The sequence below is a fragment of the Erinaceus europaeus genome, chromosome 15 (assembly GCF_950295315.1).
Source record: "Erinaceus europaeus chromosome 15, mEriEur2.1, whole genome shotgun sequence".
Classification (NCBI taxonomy): Eukaryota; Metazoa; Chordata; class Mammalia; order Eulipotyphla; family Erinaceidae; genus Erinaceus; species Erinaceus europaeus.
In genome coordinates this window covers 73,603,310-73,624,284 of record NC_080176.1, presented here as the reverse complement: position 1 = coordinate 73,624,284, position 20,975 = coordinate 73,603,310, and the positions used below count along the sequence as shown (strand labels likewise).

General features: G+C 46.2%; 1 protein-coding gene across 1 annotated transcript in view; it reads right to left on the bottom strand.

Annotated features, from left to right (window-relative positions):
• Nucleotides 1-20,975, bottom strand: part of LOC103118814 (NEDD4 like E3 ubiquitin protein ligase) — a 149,310-nt gene that overhangs the window by 27,388 nt on the left and 100,947 nt on the right. The window contains exons 10-15 of the mRNA XM_060172335.1: nucleotides 17,874-18,005; nucleotides 17,140-17,259; nucleotides 15,740-15,937; nucleotides 9,387-9,464; nucleotides 7,784-7,838; nucleotides 4,429-4,487 (exon numbers count right to left, since the gene is read on the bottom strand). Coding sequence (XP_060028318.1) covers nucleotides 4,429-4,487; nucleotides 7,784-7,838; nucleotides 9,387-9,464; nucleotides 15,740-15,937; nucleotides 17,140-17,259; nucleotides 17,874-18,005 — 642 coding nt within the window. The remainder of the gene's footprint in view (nucleotides 1-4,428; nucleotides 4,488-7,783; nucleotides 7,839-9,386; nucleotides 9,465-15,739; nucleotides 15,938-17,139; nucleotides 17,260-17,873; nucleotides 18,006-20,975) is intronic.

The following is a 20,975-nucleotide window of genomic DNA, read 5'->3' as shown; positions in this document are numbered from 1 at the left end:
TGATAGCCGCCCCTTGTCTGACTTCTAACCTGGCAGCAACTGACTGCAAGTGGGAGGAAATGAGATGCTGAGATATTTCTGGCTTGTCTTCTTCTGGGGCATGATGTATGTGGAGCTGAGAAGTCTTCTTCCCCCTCCAGCACTTATCTTGTCTCTCTGGGGGCAGTTCTCGGGGTGGAAGAGGAGGGGGTTTCATGGTGCCCTCTGCACAGTACTGGGCATCACATGCAGTATAGCTGCCCAGGAGGCTCAGGTGGAGAAGATGGTTTACACAGGTCGGTTACTCATTCTGTCCTGGAAGTCTGGCATCCTCTTTTTAGTTCCTTTTTTAAAATATTTTTACTTATTAACTGGTTAATTAGGGAGAGACAGAAAAATTGAGAGGTAAGGGTAGAGACATTACACAGACAAAGATCCTAAAATGAATGGAGCAGTCACATGGAAGAGTCAACAGACAGAATAGGTGGGAAGTTTAACATCTTAACGACCAGAGATAAAGGCCACAAAAGGCCATTATAAGAACAACTAAAGAGTTGGAAGCATGAATTAAGAAAAAATAGAAGGATAGGGCAGGACAGAGAAAAACTTGTAACTTAATTTCTAAAAATACCAGTCAAAATTAAACAGATCAAAGAGAACTTTACAGAGATTAAACACTCTGTAAGATAATAAGTCCAGGGGGTCGGGCGGTAGTGCAGTGGGTTAAGCGTACATGGTATAAAGCGCAAGTACCAGTGTAAGGATCCCGGTTCAAGCCACCGGCCCCCCACCTGCAGGGGAGTCACTTCACAAGTGGTGAAGCAGGTCTGCAGGTGTCTATCTTTCTCTCCCTCTCTCTGTCTTCCCCTTCTCTCTCCCATTTCTCTCTGTCCTATCCAACAACCAACAACATCAACAGCAATAATAATAACCACAACAAGGCTACAGCAAGGGCAATAAAAGGGGGAAAAAGTGGCCTCCAGGAGCAGTGGATTCATGGTGCAGGCACTGAGCCCCAGCAATAACCCTGGAGGCAAAAAAAAAAAGAAAAAAAGATAATAAGTCCAATGAATGGCTCCCAGAGTAGATGACTAAAAGCTCAAGAGGGGATTAGCTGGGATCCCTGAGCCTACAGTGCAGAAACATGACAGAAAATAAGAAAGCTACCCACAGGGAAGATAAAACACGAAAGTGAATCAAATGTCCATTAGGAGTTATCAGTGCAGATAATCAGAAGAAACAGTGGGAACAGTGCAATACATCAAGTAATAACTCTGAAGAATTTTACAGAATGAAAGGAAGGCATGCAGCTCCCAGTAAAGAATCACCATGAGTCCAAAGCAGAACACACACACAGGCATCCACACTTCTGATGCATGCCAGTGAAACTGCAGATCAGCAAGACTCAGGAAAACTCAGTCACCAGAGAAAACACATGAGAAATACACACACACACACACACACACACACATACACAAAATCAGACTGATGGCAAACTTTCTCACTGCCTCTTAAGGAGGCCAGAAGACATGAGAGAAAAGGTGCTAAAGTATTGATACCAAAGGAAAATAATTATTTCAAAATGTTTATTTATTGCCCCCAGTCGTATCTCTGGGGCTCAGTGCCTGTATGATTCCACCGCTCCTGGTAGTCACTGTTCTCTGCCTTCTAGCTAGAAGGCGAGAGACAAGGAGAAAGGAGACACCATAGCACCACTCCACTTGTGAAGCTTCCCCCTGTGTATGCACTTCTGTGTGGTGGCCCAGGGCTTGAACCTGGGTCCTTATACACGGTAATGTGTGCGCTCTACTGGGTAAGCCACCTGAAGACCCCCTTCCCCTGGACACAACTGCTAACTAAGAACTCTATGCTCAGGTGACCTCGTTTAATGGAGAGAATCAATAAGGCCCCTCTCAGCCTAAGAGATCTCACCACTCCAGGCCTCTCACTTAAGCAGCTGTCCATGTGAGGTGTTTTTATTTTTTTAAATACTTTATTGATTACCAGATAGAGACAGAGAAATTGAGAGGAGAGGTAGAAAGGGAGAGAGAGAGAGACAGAAAGACACCTGCAGCCCTGCTTCACCACTCATGAAACTTTCCCCCTGCAGATGGGGACCAGGGGCTTGAACCTGGGTCCTTGTGCACTGTAATGGGAGTGCTTAAGCAGGTGCACCACTGCCTGGCCCCTCAAGTGAGGTTTTCAACACTGAGTGGATATCGAGATCCTAAGGTGGTAGGCAACAGAGATTGCTAGGCCCACTTCCAAAGTTGTTGTTTTCTGATAATTCTGGGGCTTTAAATTTTGCTTTTCTGTCCAGAGATGTATTAGTTCAGTGGTGTAGCATGTCTGGGGTTTGATCTTTGGTAACGATTGGCCCCTTCTCCCAATAAAAGATTAAAAACTTTTTACGGTTTTAAGAAGTTTCTGGATGACATTGGTGCTGCTGACCTAAGAAGCTGGACTTTATTAAGACGGAAACAACCTACAAAAACGTGCTCACGTGTTTCCAAGCACTGACTTAATCAAACAGAGAAGGCAAGAAGTCTGCACACAAAGCAGTCACCAAATGTCACTGCAAAACGGAAAGTGGGAACGGGAAGAGCGGCGTCAAAGTCCCCTAAAGTTATTTTATTATCCAGTTGGAGAGAAGTGATTACTTTTGATTCTCAGTCAGACGTGTTGGCTGAAAATATGGACGTGAGCATTTAAAGATGAACAGATTCAGAAAACATAACTTCCAAGCAAGTAAGGAAAAAGAAGAAAACTATAAAATTGGAGGCCAGAAAAAGAAGGAAAGAAAAAGTAATGTTATGTGAGACAACAGCGGATTAGACATAGACTCTCTATGGGTGGGAGACTGGGTGTTTCTTGAGATAACAAAACAGAGCCAGGAAAAAAAGCACTGGTTCTCTCCATGAAATGCGGTCACCTGAGTACAGAGTTCTTAGTGAGCAGCTGTGTCCTGTGGGGGGGGGCTTACACAGGAGAGCACAGTGCCATGTATGCTCTAATGGACACATGGATAACACATGGACAAAGACAGAATACACGGTCTTTTCAAACACAAAAATAATACTTACAACCCCCGCCCCAGCCTAAAGGAAGTTTCAAATATCTGATAATAAACACTCCATAGACACTATTCTGATTACAGTGCAACAAAATTTAGAAATGCCTAGGAACTGGATAGGCAACCCCCTTCCTCCCACCCAGTACTCTTAAGACTAAAAAGCGAGCTGGGGGAGAAATCCTTATGGAAATGACCAACATTGGGGCTGGATGGTGGCACACCTGGTTAAGTGCCCATGTTACACTGCACCAAGGGACCTGAGTTCAAGCCCCTGGTCCCCACCTACAGGGGAAAGCTTCATGAGCGGCGAAGCAGTACTGCAGGTATCTCTCTCTCCTCTAAATTTCTGTCTTATCAAATAAATAAATAAATAAATAAATAAATAAATAAATAAATAAATGAAATGGCCAAGATTTTGGACTAAAAGACCTCAAATAAATGGATTTATTTATTTTTAAAATTGCCACTGGGGCTTGGTGCTGCCACAACAAATCCACTTCTTCTGGTGGCCTATTTTTTTTTTTCCTTTTTACCTTTCTTTTATTTGACAGGACAGGGAGAAATAATAATAATAATGACATCACTGTTACTACTACCAGGGTTATCACTGGGGCTTGGTGCTGCCACTATGAATCCAACGCTGCTGGCAATCACTTTCCTCTCTCTCCTTTTCTTTTTTCTTTCCTCTTCCTCCTGTCTCTGTTTTATTGGTAAGATAAAGAGAAACTGAGAGGGGAGAGAGGAAGACAGGCACCTTTAGTACTTACTCCACCTCTTGTGAACCTCCCCCTGAAGGCAGGGACTGGGGACTCAAACCTGGGTCCCAGGACATGAGAATCTGTGCACTCAACCAGATGTGCAACTGCACATCTGCATCTAAAGCAGAACCAGTTAATTCCTTTTCTACCTGAACTGCAAGGAAGTAGCTCAGCCTCACTAAGCTTCCAGAGAGTCTTTATGGAGCTGGAAGATGATGCTGGACACACTTCAAATTTGTCAGCAAGCATAGATGATCCTTGGCCTCAAGAAACAGCAAAACTATCAATACAAGGCTTGGCTTCACACATGAAAAGGGAGAAAAGATAGTCTGATGGATGTACTTTTAATCCACCCTTTCATAATGGCAAAGAGCAAGTGCTTGACTTCACTGCCACTAGCTAATCATTTTCTTCCCCCCCTCTAAATAGCAATCTTGTGGAAAGGCACACGCAGTCCAGCTGTACCTTCTTCAGAAATCCTGGAAGGCAGGAGAGAGAAACGGCGCTTGATAACTCAATCGCCACAAGCCTTTGATACCCACATAAGAAGAGGCAAGAAATGTTCACAGCAACGTAACCAAACTCTACACGGAAGAGTCAGGACTTGACAATACTGACCGGACCAGTAATTGCTGGGTTTTGCAGTCTTGGGTCTTCCCATTGAGTGATTTTGCTGTCTGAAAGTTAACGTTGGAAAAAAAAAATCAGCATGTTAGTTCCAATCTATTCCATCTCAAACATATGTTCTAAAGAATGACTTCTGGATCCTTTAAACGCTGTCTATTTCCCCACCCTGGCAACCACGAATAAATGACTTAGTATTTGAGGGTTAGAAGACAAGTTTATACGGCAAACCCTGCCCCACTCAGTCAAAAATGCGCGACTAAAAGAAAAACCATCTATTCACACGGTTTTTGGCAAAGCAATCTGCCGGGAGGTTGATTATAAACCCCTGTTCTCTCAAGGATTTATAACTTGATCTTGATTTTTATTTAATTGGAAAAAGACTCCATCCTTTCAAAGTTAATAAACACACATGGATTTTTTTTTCCTTTCTCATTTCAAATACTCCCCCCCACCCCCCTCTTATGGTTTTGAGAAGCTGCTTTCAATTAACAACCCTGCACTGCACAAATGATTAGCCCATTCCACGTGTCACTCACAGGCACACAAAAGCAAAGCGGATAAGGCATCCTTCCCCCTCCACCCCGAAATCAGACACAGCAGAGGGGGCTTCCACAGAGAAGTTTCCCCGCCGGCCAGGATGGCAGAAGTAGCTTCTTTCTCCCCAATGATTCGTGGTCAACGAGACTGTTAGATGCTACCCATACCACGAAGTCAGTGGTCTAGGTGACAGTGCAGAGCTGCCCCCTGGATTTGCGACTATGCGTCATGAAAAGACCGTGGCTACTGTGTAAGGCTTGGTGGAGAGGTGGGGATGGACTTGCATGAATGAAACAGGGTGGGCAGCCTGGAGGAGAATGGAGTGTCAGTATAAAAAAAGGGCCAAGTACTTCAGATGGATTCTGGAGCTTCCCTGCATACTCTGTAAGCAAATACCAAGACATCAGTCTTAGTGGCCAGACCGGGACTTTATGTAAAGTCTGGTAAGTTGAATCCTTTTGATGATGTTTTACAATAAAGCTACTACAATTGGTGTACTGCACCAAAGTAAAACACTTTGGGGTGGTGGGGGAGTGTTCAGGTCCTGGAACATGATGGCAGAGGAGGACCTAGTGGGGTTCGAATTGTTATGTGGAAAACTGAGAAATGTCACACATACAAACTATTGTATTTTACTGTTGACTGTAAGCCATTAATCCCCCAATAAAGAAATTAAAAGGGAAAAAAAAGCTACTACAAGCACCCACATGAAGATTCCAGGCTGGCAGGGAATCTCCATGAAGTGCTCTGTCAGGAGAGTCCTGGTGGGAGCTACAGGTACTCTGGGGCTCCTTCCCTGTAATGCTGAAGACTTGGAAGAGTATAAATAGTTACAGTGACAGAGGGCAAGAGAAAAAGAACACCAAAGACCAAGAAGAGACTTCTGCCGAGCAGAAACTGCCCAGGACTACAAGGCTTTCTGGTGGGTCTCACAGCAATAGAAAAGCAGTGGACTGGTGTTCAGCTCCTGGCTCTTCTGCCTACGCCTGAACTCCAAGCTTTACTCTCTGTTCTGAGAGTTGCCCAGGGAACCTGAAACCACTCTTGTAATGATCCTGCATTTCTGATGATCCCTACTGCAACCCACCTCCCAGCAGTTGAATCATCAGTGTGCTTTCTTTATTTTTAAATAGTATTTATTGTTTTTATTGGGTAAAGACAGAAATTGAAAGGGAATGTGGAGGTGTGTGCGGGGGAGGGGTGGGGAAGAAAGAGAGACACCTGCAGGACTGCTCTACTGCAGTGAGGGACCCCGAGCTCGAAGCTGGGTAACACGTGCATGTGTGCACTCAATAGAGTATGCCAATGCCTGGCCTTCTTATTTATTTTTGTCAAAACTTAGGGTTGACTTTTTCCAATAGATAGAAAAAGAGGAGAGATAGAAAAGCACTGAAATTCTCTTCACTTGTGTGTGTGTGTGGGGGGGGGGGCGGGGCAGGCTTGAACCTGGATGGGTTGCCTGGCAGAGCATCAATGTGTTTTTGATGAGGAAGAAACTGAGGCTGGGAGCTGGCAGGTGGAGCACATAGTAGACCTCACATATTACTACACACAGAGCCTGGGTTCAAGTCTCCCATCCCCACCTGCAGAGGAGGAGCTTCAAAAGCAAAGGAGCGATGCTGCAGGTCAGCCCCCCCCCCCCACCTCTCTCAACTTGTGTCTTTATCATATAAAGAATGAAAACCTAAAAGGCCACTGGGAGTGATGGTGTTCTTGTGAAGGTATGGGACCCCAACAATAGCTCCGGTGGGGAAAAAAAAGGAGAAAAAGAGGGGCTGGGTGGTGGCGCACCTGGCTGAATGTACATGTTACATGCACGAGGACCTGGGTTCGAGTCCCCACTCTCCACCTGCAGGGGAAAGCTTTGTAAATGGTGAAGCAGTGCTGCAGGTGTGTCTCTGCATATCTTCCTCTCTCTATCCTCCTTCCCTCTCCATTTCTGACTATCTCTATCCAATAAGTAAAGGTAATAATAAAAAAATTTTAAAAGAAAATGCAAGGGCAGTGGGTCCAGACTAAACCATTTCTAAATTGAACGAAAATACAGGTGTAGATCCTATCAACTGCACACACGGTATGAGTCTGAAGTCTATCTGAGGCTTTTTCATTTTAAAGGTATTTTAAGAGAGAGACAAATAAGATTCCACAGAGAACGTTTTGCCTCAAAATAAGACACAAAGAAAAACATACAGACCCCACTGGCTAAAAGCAAACCTTTATCAGTCTGACTTTGAGTTGAAATGAGAAACCACACCTGTATCTGAAGGTGCTGGAGTCAATGGCAATAGCAAAGGGTGGGCAATTTGGAGAAAAGAAACACGTTCCATTAGTGTGCTGGGGACCAGGGGTCATGCCACGAATAGAAAATAAGTCAGAATGGGGCATCTTGCCCTGCGTCCTTAGCAGGGTTAAAAAGCTCTAAGCAACTTCAAACGCTGTCCACATGCAGATTTTCCAATTCAACTATGGATTCTCATCTTATTTTCTATTACCAGAGTCTATGTGTTAAAAGGGCAGGAGTCCAGAAATCATCAACCAAAAAAAAATAAATAACTAAAAAAAAGTTATTGGGACACAAGATCAAAGCTTGGGAGACTGCTGGAAAGCAGATGGGGGCGGCAGGTAGGAGGGGACACAGTACCGTCAGAGGGCACTGAGTCCCTGGGATCATTCTCGCCACATAGGACATGGCTGCCTAGATGAAGAGTGAAATGACAAGGCGTTCACTGTGACATCCAAGCCACCCCCACAGCCCTCCTCTCCCTTCCCCTGTCTGCACTACTTCCGAGTCCATGGTAGTGCTACTTACTGTGATCGATATAAAAGGTCCGGCCATCCAAGTGAATTCTTTCTTCCCAGCCGGGCTAAGCATGGGGGAAGAGGAAGAGAGAGGCAGTGAGAAAGAAAAGGAGAGAATGCAAACATCAGTAAGCAATTTCAAGATGAAATCTGGAGTTCTGGCAGTTTCTCCCCCTCTTCTCCCAGGGCAGATTTTAACAACACAAGGAAATGAGATAGGAACGGGTCAAGTTCACTCCTGAGTCTAGTAGCATGCTTTGTCACATGCCCAACAGTCATAGCTGCATTCTCAGCATGGACAACAGAACAAGGTTGCTATTTATTTCCAGAGCTTCCAAGGGACATGTCAGCCTTCCATGCAAAGGTTGAGTCAGGGGTTCCATAGCTCATTGAACTCAAAAAGCACTTGCTAGTACTAAGGGGAGGAGGGAGGTTAGTATCAAAATGTTAAGAGGCAGATGCTTTGTTTGGGAGGGAGGGGCAGGGTGGAAGGGTCTGATACTGGTATTGTCTGTTGTGATCTCTTCCTTTCGGGCTCTGGAATCCCACATATTTGGAGAATGGCTTCCCGAAAAGGTTGGCCTTGAAGGTCTCATGATCTAAACTATGGCCCCCTTTGCTGACTAAAACACTGAAATCCAATGGATCAGTGAACACTTTCTCAACTCAGTCTCCAGATGCACTTCTCTGCTCTATCTCAACCCATGAACTTCCTGGTGGGGCATGTGTATAATAAGCTCCTGGTCAGAGGTAAAAGCCTAGATTTTTTTTTAAAAGATTTTATTTATTCATGAGAAAGATAGGAGGAGAGAGAACCAGACACCACTCTGGTACATGTGCGGCCGGGGATTGAACTCAGGACCTCATGCTTGAAAGTCAGATGCTTTATCCACTGCGCCACCTCCCGGACCACAAAAGCCTAGATTTTTGAGCCTCATTTTTTTTTTTTTTTTTGCTTTGATCTATCTACAAGCCAGAAAACAGAAAGGTTCTTAGGCTTGGAAACACCACCATAAAAAAAAAAAAAAAAAATTCCCAGCACCTGCTATTTCAGATCATCTTCCAGGGCTCCCGTCCCCATTCCTGGAATGGCCAAGGAAGCTGCCTGGTGAAAGCTTCATTCAAAATCCAATTTGGAGAAAACAGCTCACCTCCCACTCAGGCCCCTCCCAAGAGAACAGACTGATAAAAGATGCAACTTATCCTCGGTCATCCCAAGGGAGCAAAACTTAAAAATATCTGTAGGAAGCACGATGTAAGAGTGCTTCTTCCTGGAGATTGCCTTTCTCTCCCACTGGCTTTTAATATTTTTGTGACTCTGACTGACTCAGCGACAGGGATGGAACTCCGTGGTTGCTAAGTTACCAAGTGAGCTTCCTCTGCGCAAGGCCTATTGAGAATGCTTCTCATTTCCTGGCCTCCAGCTCCACCATCCTGGAGCAGCTGGCTGTTCAGATGCCTTTGCAACTGCATCTGAACTGTACCCACTCCTGAAACTCAGCCGCACGCTCAGGCCCAGAAAGAAACAACAAGACGCTGGGGACCCCAGAAGAGAAGGTGCCAAATGAGTTGGAGTTTTTCCAACTGTGTCCATGTGTCTCCCGTGTACTCACAGGAAGAGGGCCAAGGTCATTGGGGTTTAAAGATGCCTTTGACCGCATGTGCACTGGAAATTTCAGGCGCGGATCTTCCTGCAAGAAAAATGTAAAAGGCAGCAGAGGTTAAGAGTCACTATGCCCTTGTAGCAACTGCCTCTTCCCCACGTGCACTTATGTGTTCCAAGGCAATTGGGCGGCTGTCCACCTGCTTCGGCTGAGGGCCGGAGGGGGAGGGATCGATCCCCTTCTTTGGTCAGGATGCCTGGCAACAAGATTTGTCTCTTTCTCATTGTTCTTGGTGCAAGCAGGGGGATAAGAATATTTAACTGGGAGCTGGGGACAGAAACCTGACACTCTAAGTCTTGTGGTCTTTATTGCTCTGAAATCATTTTAAAAAAATCTTTTTTTGGGGGGGGCTGGTGTTTTTCCCAAGTTCAGGAAATAAAGTATAAACCTTGGGAAACCATGAGTGATTTGAGGCAGGGTTATGTATCTAGATTTTAAACCCTGTGTTTAAAATCTATTAGGTTAAGGAGAATGACCACTAGTAGGCACTGGGCTTCCTTCAGGGTGATGAGAATGTTTACAATTGATGTGAAAACCACAAAGCTGCATCTCTGAAAGGGGCAGATTGCACAGCACTTAAGTTCTCCCTCAGTAAAACTGCTGATGGTGACAGCGTGTTAGAAAGAAAATTCATTCTGCTTTCCATTGTACCAGCTCTGCTAAGGGTGAAAAAAAACCAACCAACCAAACCAGTCACTCTTGCCTTTTATATTTCCAGCTATAGCAGATATTTAACTGAAGAAATAAGTTATGTTAGATAGAAATCTGTAACGGATATTAACCCTTCACCTCATTAATATACTTGAAAAAGATTTATTTATTTATTTATGAGAGAGAACCAGAGCCTCACTCTGGCATATGGAGTGCCAGGGACTGAACTTGGGACCTCATGTTTGCAAGTCCAGCACTCTACCTGCTGAGTTATGTTCCAGGACACACAGTCATGTGCTTTAAAAGGATACATAAAAGCACAAATAGATTCAGTATTCTACAGTCTCTGGAGCAAATACAGTACAAACATAGATAGATACGTATACATGTCTATGTATACTTGCACACACACTTAAGTACATGTGTGCGCACATGAACATCGTAGATTGAGGACTCAGACAGCCCGAGAAGCTCACCATCTGGAAATGTTCGACAGGCTATTCATGAGCAGAGAAAACATTCAGCGCCCTGACTCGACCACCACAATAGCTACCTGCTCACTGCTAACTCTGAGCTGGACGGGGTAAAGCCACACCACCCAGGTCCCCTTGGGCCCCAGAGCCGCTGTCCACACCAGGCTGGAGGGAGCAAGCATCTGTGTACCCCAGGAAAAGGACTTTCGGGGGCTACGTGCAGGTCACGATGCCTTGGAATCACACGTGCACAGGCGACCAGGGAAGACAACCGGCCTGTTTGTTAAAAGCTGGTGAGTTACAGCATTAAAGGTGGTAAAGTCCTCAAATTAAAGATGAGTTGCCAAGACAGAGGAGAGGAGGACCAGGGAGCACACAATAAACTGAATTTCACAGGCTCCGAGGGCACGTCATGGAGTCGCAGGGCTCAGACTGCGAGGGCAAGAGGCCTAGGTGTGGGGAGGATGGTGTCACACATTTTGTTAGAACCACAAACATCCAAATGTTGGCAGCAGCTGCCATCGGTCAAGCCCTGAGGGTTAAGTCTTATGTGCGTTACTGAACCAACGTCCCACAGAACACCCCAAGCCACTGAGGGGAGCAACCCCTGACCCCCGTGATGGAGCCATCGGATGTCCCACAAGAGAGCTGGAAAACCTCGGGGTAAACAATCAGATACCATCGAGGGCCTCGGAGGGTCTGGACGGAGTGAAGGCCACACGCAGCTTCACAGCCCCATCGCTAGCTCACACTTGCTCCCTGCATGCAGTCCAAAGAGTTTCCAAACAGGCCAAGATCTTAGAAGCAACAACAGCAACAGCAATGCTGACGTCATTTCCCAGCAGAAACACTTCAAAATCTATAAAACCCAGGGCAGCTGGCTGGCCGCTTCCAAAGACAACTTGTTTCTTCCTTCCTTCCAGGAAGAGACTGGCCAGGCGGTAGAGACCGCCGTGAGCTTTATGAGTTTGGACCTGGGCAGAAAACAAACCTGAGACCTGTTAAACTATAATCTTTCCAGCTACAAAAAGAAGCTGATGCTTTTGCCCTATAAAAGATGTAAATATACTCTTAATGTGCAGGCTTCAAACTGCTGCTTTAGCAGAAGGGCTAGGTAAACTGCAGACCTTGCTAAACTGCTCCTCAGTGACCTGGGGACCAGCAGTGGGACAAGCCTTATCGCAGTGTGTGTGTGTGTGTGTGTGTGTGTGTGTGTGTGTGTGTGTATACACATAAATGGGAGGGGTTTTTTAACCTTTAAAATCTTTATTTATTTACTTGATAGAACAGAGAGAAATTGAGAGGGAAGAAAAAGAAAGACACCTGCAGACCTGCTTCACCACTCCTGAAGTTTCCCCCTGCAGCTGGGGACTGAGGCTTGAACCTGGGTCCTTGTGCACTGTATTTAAAAAAAAAAACACTTTATTTATTATTGGCTAGAGATAGAAACTGAGAGGGGAGAGAGGCAGAGAGGTACCTGTAGCCCTGCTTTACTTCTCATTAAGCTTTCCCCCTGAGGTGGAGACAAGGGGCTTGAATCTGGGTCGTTGTGCACTGTAATGTGTGCACTTAACCAGATACACGTTACCATTTGCAAGGACCTAGGTTCAAGTCTCTGATCCCCACCCTGCAGGGGGAAAGCTTCACAAGTAGTGAAGCAGCGCTCTGGGTGTTTCTGCCTCCCGCCCCCTTTTTTTTTTGCCTCCAGGGTTGTTACTGGTGTTTGGTGCTGGCACTGCAAATCTGCTGTTCCTGGTGGCCACCACCACCCCCCCCACCGTTTTATTGGATAGTTAAGAGAGAAACTGAGAGAAGATGGGGAGACAGAGGAGAGGAATATAGACACCTGCAGACAAGCTAGCAACTCCCCTGCAGGGTGGGAAGCCAGGAGGCTAAACCAGGATCCTTGTGCAGGGCCCCATGCGTCATCCTATGTGCGTTTAACCCTGTGAGCCACCGCCCAGCCCATGCCTCTCTCCCTCTCTATCTGCTCTCCCCCCTTGATTTCTCTCTGTTCCTATCCAATAACATGTAAATAAATAAAATGTTTTGAAAAAGAAGCTGGAGATATTCTTCACAGCTCCCGCTAGCTTCGTTTGCACTTCTGGTCAAAGTAAAGGGAGCACTTGGAGTGTGAGGGCCTCACGCTGAGCCTTCTGAGCAGGCCTGTGTGGGGGAGCCCGGCCACAGCTGTGCAGTCACTTGCAGAATTTCCAGTTGTCACCTTGGGCATGTCTCAGCATAAGTGGCAGCCCCAAGATACTGCTTTGATGGGGGAGATCTGAAATGGGGAAATGGATCAATCGCATGTCTCTGGTGTAAAATGGGGTCACTGGGGACCCTACACTGCGCTTCCTTCAGCAACGAGGCAGCCACCAGAAAGGCTGAGCCGTGCCCAATACAGGCTGCTCAGCTGTGATTAGTCTGCAATTGTGGCGAGGAAGGCTGAGGAAAGGTTAGGGGATTTGATTACTAAGCCAGTTCAGATTACTACAGTCAGAGCTTATGTTGGCAAGCCATAGTGGCTCCATACACTAATCCAGAGACTTTTACAATACTCTCCCCTGCCCCCTTTATCTGGGGCTCCCGTTTCTGGCTGCGCATCAGGGATGACAGCTGTGCTGTAGGAGCAGAAACGGCGACACCAGCGGGCCAGCCTTAGGTTCCACGTCGACAGGGAATAAAGACTCGACAACCCCGACCTCTAGGACCAACTTTCCCAGCTCTGTATTTTTGCCTGTCTCTTTCTCTCCTCTTGCCTGCAGGCCTGTAACATCTTCCGACTAAAAAACTTACAAGTCCCTGTGTTGTTATGTACCTTCGAAATGATTAGAAGGATGCCATAGGATCTAATGACTTCTCTTGGCAGGCTACTTCTGTACTTCAGGACAGGGAGAAAATTTAGAGTGGTTCTCACGAAGGGGTGTGAGGACACTTTGGGCCATCACTAGGATAGGGAGCCGGGGAGGGGTAGTGGCTATTAGCATTTCAGGGCAGGAGTCAAGGATGTTAATGTCCTGCTCCAGATGCCAAGTGTTCCTTTGTGGGGACATGCTGTACCCTGGCTTGCAGGATTTGACAGAGAGAGAGAGAGAGAAAGACAGAGAGTGAGATCCGTAGGCTATCTAGTCCACTTCTCCAGAGACTGAATTAACATCACAACATAAGTAAAGAGAAGCTAACAGTCCAGGTCAGGTCACTTTGGTCCAGGCCTCATCTTTTTTTTTTTTTTTTAATTTTTTTATATTTATTTCCCCTTTTGTTGCTTTTGTTTTTTTATTGTTGTTGTAGTTATTGTTGTTATTGATGCCGTCATTGTTAGATAGGACAGAGAGAAATGGAGAGAGGAAGGGAAGACAGAGGGGGGAGAGAAAGATAGACACCTGCAGACCTGCTTCACCGCCTGTGAAGCGACTCCCCTGCAGGTGGGGAGTAAGGGGCTTGAATTGGGATCCTTATGCCGGTCCTTGCGCTTTGCGTCACCTGCGCTTAACCCTCTGCGCTACCGCTACCATCGACTCCCTGGGCCTCGTCTTTAACACCAGACTGCTGTCGTAGCAACAGAACATACTCGGGGGAAAAAAAAGAAAAAAAAAAAGAATATTCTCGGTGGCTTGGTCAGAAGTGGGAATTCAAAGCATGAGTTGACTATTTTCCTCCTTCCTTTCTCTCTCTCTCTCTCTCTCTCTCTCTCTCTCTCTCTTTACCAGAGTACTGCTCAGCTCTGGTTAATGGTGGTCCAGGGGACTGAACCTGAGACTTTGGAGCCTCAGGTATGAGAGTCTCTTTGCAGAACCATTATGCTATCTACCCTCCACAATGACAATCTCCAAAACTCAACTGGATTTCACGAACAACAGTTCTAAGCAAGTGACAGACAACAGGACTCAGCTCTGTTCCCAGACAATTTGACAGGAACATAAAGGACAGGTGGAAAAACTTCTGTTGCATCAGAAATAGAAACAAGAGCACCGATTTCAGCTTAATCACAGATCCAGAGATCAGAGTAAAAAAAAAACACCAATGACTTTAAAAGAACAGTAAGTGCCACTCAACAAACCACCACTAGCTCAGCTAAGGAAATAAAGAACTGGCATGGGGCTTGTAATGATATGCCCGGCCCAGCCACCTTTGATTAACCTCATCCTACTCGCATGAACAGAGACACAGATTCTCTCTCTCATGTCTGATTCAGGAACAGAGGGAAAGAGCAGTATGCTAACGGAAACCAATTCACAAAAAAAAAAAAAAAAGAACCATCAGATCAACATCCAGTGTCCTGCACATCTCTGAGCCCAACACAAAGGGATGGAATACAGCAGAGAAGTGGATAACAGAATCACAGATGAATAAAGTCAAAAGGGACAATCCAAGATGGGCCATGTCAACAACAACAACAACAACAACAACAAAAGAAGACAAAGAAAAGGTGTTGCTAAGAAAAAGATGCCTACTGGGGGTCAGGCAGTAGCGCAGCAGGTTAACTGCATGTGGTGCAAAGCACAAGGACCGGCGTAAGGATCCCAATTCGAGCCACTGGCTCCCCACCTGCAGGGGAGTCACTTCACAGGCAGTGAAGCAGGTCTGCAGGTGTCTGTCTTTCTCTCCACCCTCTGTTTTTCCCTCCTCTCTCCATTTCTCTCTATCCAACAGTGACATCATCAATAACAACAATAATAACCACAACAAGGCTACAACAATAAGGGCAACAAAAGGGGGGAAAATGGCCTCCAGGAGCAGTGGATTCACGGTGCAGGCACTGAGCCCCAGCAATAACTATGGAGGCAAAAAAAAAAAAAGATGCCTATTAGAATTGCAGCCTCAGTAGACGTAGACGTGAAGCAGTTAACATGAAAATCCCAGCAATGAGGTGGTGGAAACTAACCCTTTGCTCAAATACAGTGAACTACCCAAGATAAAGCTTGCTGAAAATGCTTTGAAGCCAAGGGCATCCACTCTGGCACCTGATGCCCCAAATAGCCATTAGCCTCTGCCCAGAAGTTACCCATTTCCACTTGCCAACTTGTGCCAAGCTAGATGCAGGCTGAGGACAGCCCCTGGGAACAAACTATAGGGTTGGTGAAATTTCTCTCCAAGAAGTAGGAGTCTTGAGGAAGGACAAGAAGAAATGAATGAAAACCCTCAAGAGAAAAAAACAAATAAAAGCTGCCACCTTACCCACGTTGTGGTCTTTGTGTTATGGTCAATGAAGAAGGGTCGGCCGTTGGGCGCTATCCTCATCTCCCAGCCGGGCGGCAGGAAGCTCTGTGTGACTTTGTGTTGTGGTTTGGGGGAGTTGTAAGGTGAAGGCTGAGGGGACTGTGGATTGGATAGGGTATCTTTCACAGCCCGACGTATGGGTGAGTCCTTGGCACCCTAAGGAACAACAATGAGTGTTAGAACTCTTACCGTGCGTTCCTCTGACTGTGTCAGAGTGAAGGTGTGTGTGGTGGTGTGCTTCTCTTTGCAGAAGGCAAGAGGGAAGCGCCTCAAAGATCTGCCTCTGTCATTCACTGGCCCCAAGATACATTCAACGTTAGCATTTTTGTTTGTTTGTTTTTGGTATTGGTTAAAAACACAACAGTATTACAAATTTAGAACCATTATCTTTTGAGAGTTTCTTGGCACGCATCAAAAATGGTCACTCTACATTTAGCATGAAGGATGGAGATTTTGCGGAGGGAAAAAAAAAGTGCCCTTGCTCTTAATGAGCTCACAATCTAATGAATGGATTGTCAGAGCACAAACGAGAAATCTAACATTGGAAACTTAGCCACCTAGAATTACACAGTTGTTACCCCTGAGACTTTTGCCATAGTATGGAAGAGATAGCACCCATTCCCACTTATCAGCACCTTGGACCCCGGGCAGAGAAACCCAACCTATCTTGAAGACATAATCAAGTTGAGAACATCACCCATTCACATTGACTTGCCCAGCTCTCTGACATTTGGTATGTGAGCTGAAAGCACTAATACCACACACACACACACACACACACACACACACACACACACACACACACGAGAGACAGCACAAGCAGGTGTGCAGTGGTGATGGAGCAGAGTAGACAGGCGTCAGCAATGCGGGTGCCTGCACGATGAGACAGACAACCACTCCCGTCGGAAAGAGACAAGATGGTTAAAGCAACAGCTATGTTGGAAACCTCTGGAGAAGCATCAGTACTGAAAAGAGCTGCTATGCAAGTCGATAAACAGGGAGACAGGCAGTACAGGAGCAGAACACGAGAATGGAGAAAGTTCTGGAAAGAGAATGTCCCCTCCCACCCCCAGCACTAGTCACCAGGGCCGCAGCCAAATGAGAATGAGAATCAGGATGGGGGAGTCCAGAGATGTTAACTGGGCGGCACAGAGAAGCATGTAGTCAGGCGGTACAAGAACACCCTTTACCACAAACACAAGACTCACCAGAGAGAGAGGGAGAAGGGGGAGAGAGAGGGAGAGGGAGTGAGGAGAAGAAGAGGCTGTAAAACGGAAGTCTGAGTTAAGAAGAGAGAGAAAGAGAGAGAGGAGTCAAAGGATAGAGTCCAGCCCAGGTAGCCAAGGCGGCCTTCTCACCTCCAGTGGGGCAGATAAAGTTACTGTTGGCGAGCTGAGACTACGAGGCCGGCGGATCTGGGGCTCGATTAGATGGTTGTTACTGTTTGAGGCGGATCCAGAGGCACCATCTTCTGCAAGCTATTTTGGAGGCAAAAACAAGTTAGCTTCATCCGAGGAGCAGCTGAGACTGGGAGCGTGAACCAAACAACACTGCCGACAGTAGTAAGAGGGCGGGTCTAGTTAAAGAGTAGAGGGAAGTGATTACACATATCATGGGGGAACGGATGGGGACTCCAGGTGAGTCACTAGCCCAGCATACAGACTAGTATTGAGGGGGACGGGGGACAGAAAAGGGGGTGGGGAGGCAGAGGGTGGGAGAGGAGCTATGTATTGGGCTGTAGGGAAAGTCATGACATATTTTTCTATGTTTTTCTATATAAGTGTGTCATGACTTTTCCGACAACCATATACACACATATATTACAGCAGGCTTTTCCTCTGAAGATGGCTGTCTTCATATTACAGATTCAAAAGGTATCTACGGAGAAGCTGATTTGCGGACCAAGTTCTTCCATATGGGGAAAAATGTAGAGAAATGTTTGGAGTAATGCGTTCACTAGGGGAGTTGACTCCAACCTGGATTTTTCCAGAGCAACACAGAAAACACCAGGCCCACACAACAAGCTCGTGTATAGAATCCCGGCTTCTACTACGGATAGGCTTCTATGTTACATTTACAGCAATCGGCGTACCTGCATGATAGGTCGAGTCCAAGTGGTGGTTCGATTGTTATGATTGACATAGTATGTGCGTCCCTTAGCATCTTTCCTTTCTTCCCAGCCTGACGGGAGGCCCGGCGTGGTGTGTACATAGGCCACTGATGGCTGTTTGTGTGAGAAATCATTATTATTTAATAGCTGGCACTTGCTTTCTGATCAGAATAAAATCACTCATGTCCACCCAGAGAGTCCCTGCTTTCTAGACAAAGGCAGGTTCAGTCTTTTTGTAACCCAAATGTCAGTGTCCAGCAAACAGTGATAGATGTCCAGTAGTTTCAGATCTGGCAGGTGATCAACCCCATATGGCTATGGGGTTTCAATTCATAGGTCCCTGAAGTTTTAAACATCAAGGGGTATTGCTAAAATGGTCCTGAGGAAAGAAATCTGGTGGTCTGTTCCAGTTACTGAGTTCTTTTGTTTTTTACTGTCAAATATGTAGAATGTGATGTTTTTTTCAAACTGTCTTGAATGTTTACCATCCCAGAGGGGTGCTCTGAATACTTTTCCTGTAGCATAGCTGCTAAACCTGTCATCATCTTCCAACCACTAAGCCCCCAGGGGGAAAACACAAACACACACACACACACACACACACACACACACAGACAGCTTCTTCTGAGGAAGCCTGCACCCATGTCAGTGGTGGGCCAAGAGGACCAAGCAGAACATCTCAACTGCCCTGGCTCCGTGTGTCTCCTGGTAACAGCAGGCAGGATTCCACTGGGTCTGTGACTGCATTGTGTTCTCCCTCGCCTGCCCATATGCAGTGGGTCTCCTTAGACCAGTGAATGAATCACCGGAAGTTTCTGCATTTAGATGCATGTTCAGTATAGCGAGACTATATCTGGAGCACTCAAATTAGATGCCAAAGGGCTGCTGCGAAACCCTTGCTCATAAGAAGGGGTGTGAAGAAGAATGCTGCCTGAGGATATATGGGTGGCAGGGGGGCAGCCATGATTGCAGGACATCAAGGCTGGATTGTGAGGTCTGTGCTGCCGAAGGATTGCCCAAATGTATGAGTCTCGCAAGGACGATCTCTACCTGCAAAGGGGCTGGGGTGGGGGATTCTGAGAGGGGACGGCTCAGAAACTGGGAGTCAGCCACAGATACTGAGGTTCCTAGGGGTGGAGTAGAAAGGAAGTAAGAGGCTGGTCATCAGGAAAACATCAGCTGTCATATGAGGTCACAAGAGGAAGCTGCTGTTTTAGGGGATCTGGATTCTGCAGCTGTTTCCCCAGGTGTGAGTTTCTTGCTCTTTACTCCGAGGACCCGGAATTAGAAAGGTGGATCAAGGATGTTGCCATGGAGTGCCACAGCAAAGGGTACTGTGGTGTCTCTCGTCTCTCAGAAATAATTCTTTAAGAAGAATGAACAGGGTGGGGGTGATTGCATAATGGTGATGCAAAAAATCTTTTATGCCTGAGGCTTCAAGTCCCAGGGCCAATCACCTACACCATCATAAGCCAGAGCTAAGCAGTGCTCTGGTAAAGAAAGAGATAGATAGATAGATGGATAGAAAGAAAGAAAGAAAGAAAGAAAGAAAGAAAGAAAGAAAGAAAGAAAGAAATGAACAAAGGGCTGGGCTGGCGAAATAGCTCTCTTGGACTGCTCTGCCATGTATGTGACTCCAGCTCCAGCCCGGCCCCCACCACACTGAAGAAAGTGTTGGCACTGTGGGATCTTTCTCTCTCAGAGACAGTGAACAAAAACCATCTCCGCCAGGAGGTATTGAAATCTTATGCATGTGTGAGAGCCTGTGCAGGGCCATAAAATAATAAAAAATAAAAAAAGATACTATTATGCCACTTAGGTAATTCAGAGACTACAGCTAATGAAGTTCAATATTCTCCCTCCTGAGCTCAAAAGTATATTTCAGAGGAAGCTAACTGGCCAAGAGACCAACACTTCAGTGACTATTTCAAAACCATGTTTACTAGGTAAGACAGATCACTTGTAAGGAAACTTTCTGTTAAAACTTCCTTAACTATACCCTGCGGGTCCCCCACCCCCACCCCACCCCTCCTGCAGCCCAAGAAAACATTCTGAGGGACCCATGACAGAAGTTCCCAAGATGATGATCATGAAGTGTCCCGGAGCAGCAATTCCTCCAGAGCAGACCAGATCCTTAGTGAGTTTGACAGACGGGTGCGTCTGTAAACAGCCATGCTCTTGGCACACCACACCAAGAGAACAGTTGTCAGGACACATTTTCCCTGGGTACTATCAAGATGGTTCCTGCTAAGGTGAGTCAGAATCTGAGTCGTAGTCTGAGTTATTGGTCAATTACAGTGTTTTTGACAAAGTACATGCTATCTATTGCTATTTATGTGATAACCAGGATGCTTTGGCTAAGAGGACAGCCACCCAGCCAGAATTCTGTGGTTCTTCCACCTCTTTGTGGAGTTAGTTTTCTAGGAGAGGCAATTAGAAAATGTCTTCAAAAAATGTTCACTCTGGAAAGCATAAAGATTTTTTTTTTTCTTTTTTGTTGTATCTCCAGAAAGGAGATTTGTGAGATACACTAAAATCAAGTGGCTGTTTATTGGACAATCTCAAAACGGAATTCTAAAGCTGTGTGGCTCTTAGCACAATGTCCCAACCAGCAGGTGACTTTCAGACTCCCCACTCCAAGAACTAACAGGCTTGTGGAAAATGAAGACAGCAGCAGAGAACACTGGACTGGATTCAAATGTTCGCTCTAGCTTCTACTCAGAAGTGGGCTGGCATCCTGCAGTCTGGCTCCATCTAGGTGAGATGGTGCTATTAGAGTGTTTCTTTATAGACTGTTCTCAAATGGCCAGCGAGAACAACCTGTGCTCAGGATTCCACTTGTGACTCAAAACACTGCCTCCCACCATACAACTGGGGGAGGGGGAAGGGAGGGTCAAGCACTCAGGCTCCACAGACACAGCATGCAATGGCTCAGGCCTGGAGCCAAAACCAGGCTTCTACTGCTGACCACCTCACAGCTTCTCATCTGAATATGCTGCTTCACAATGCCCTGCAGTTAAGGAACTTACTGCAGGCAAGCAGTTCATATGGAGAACTCGGCCTGGAGAAAACTGTCAAAGTTTC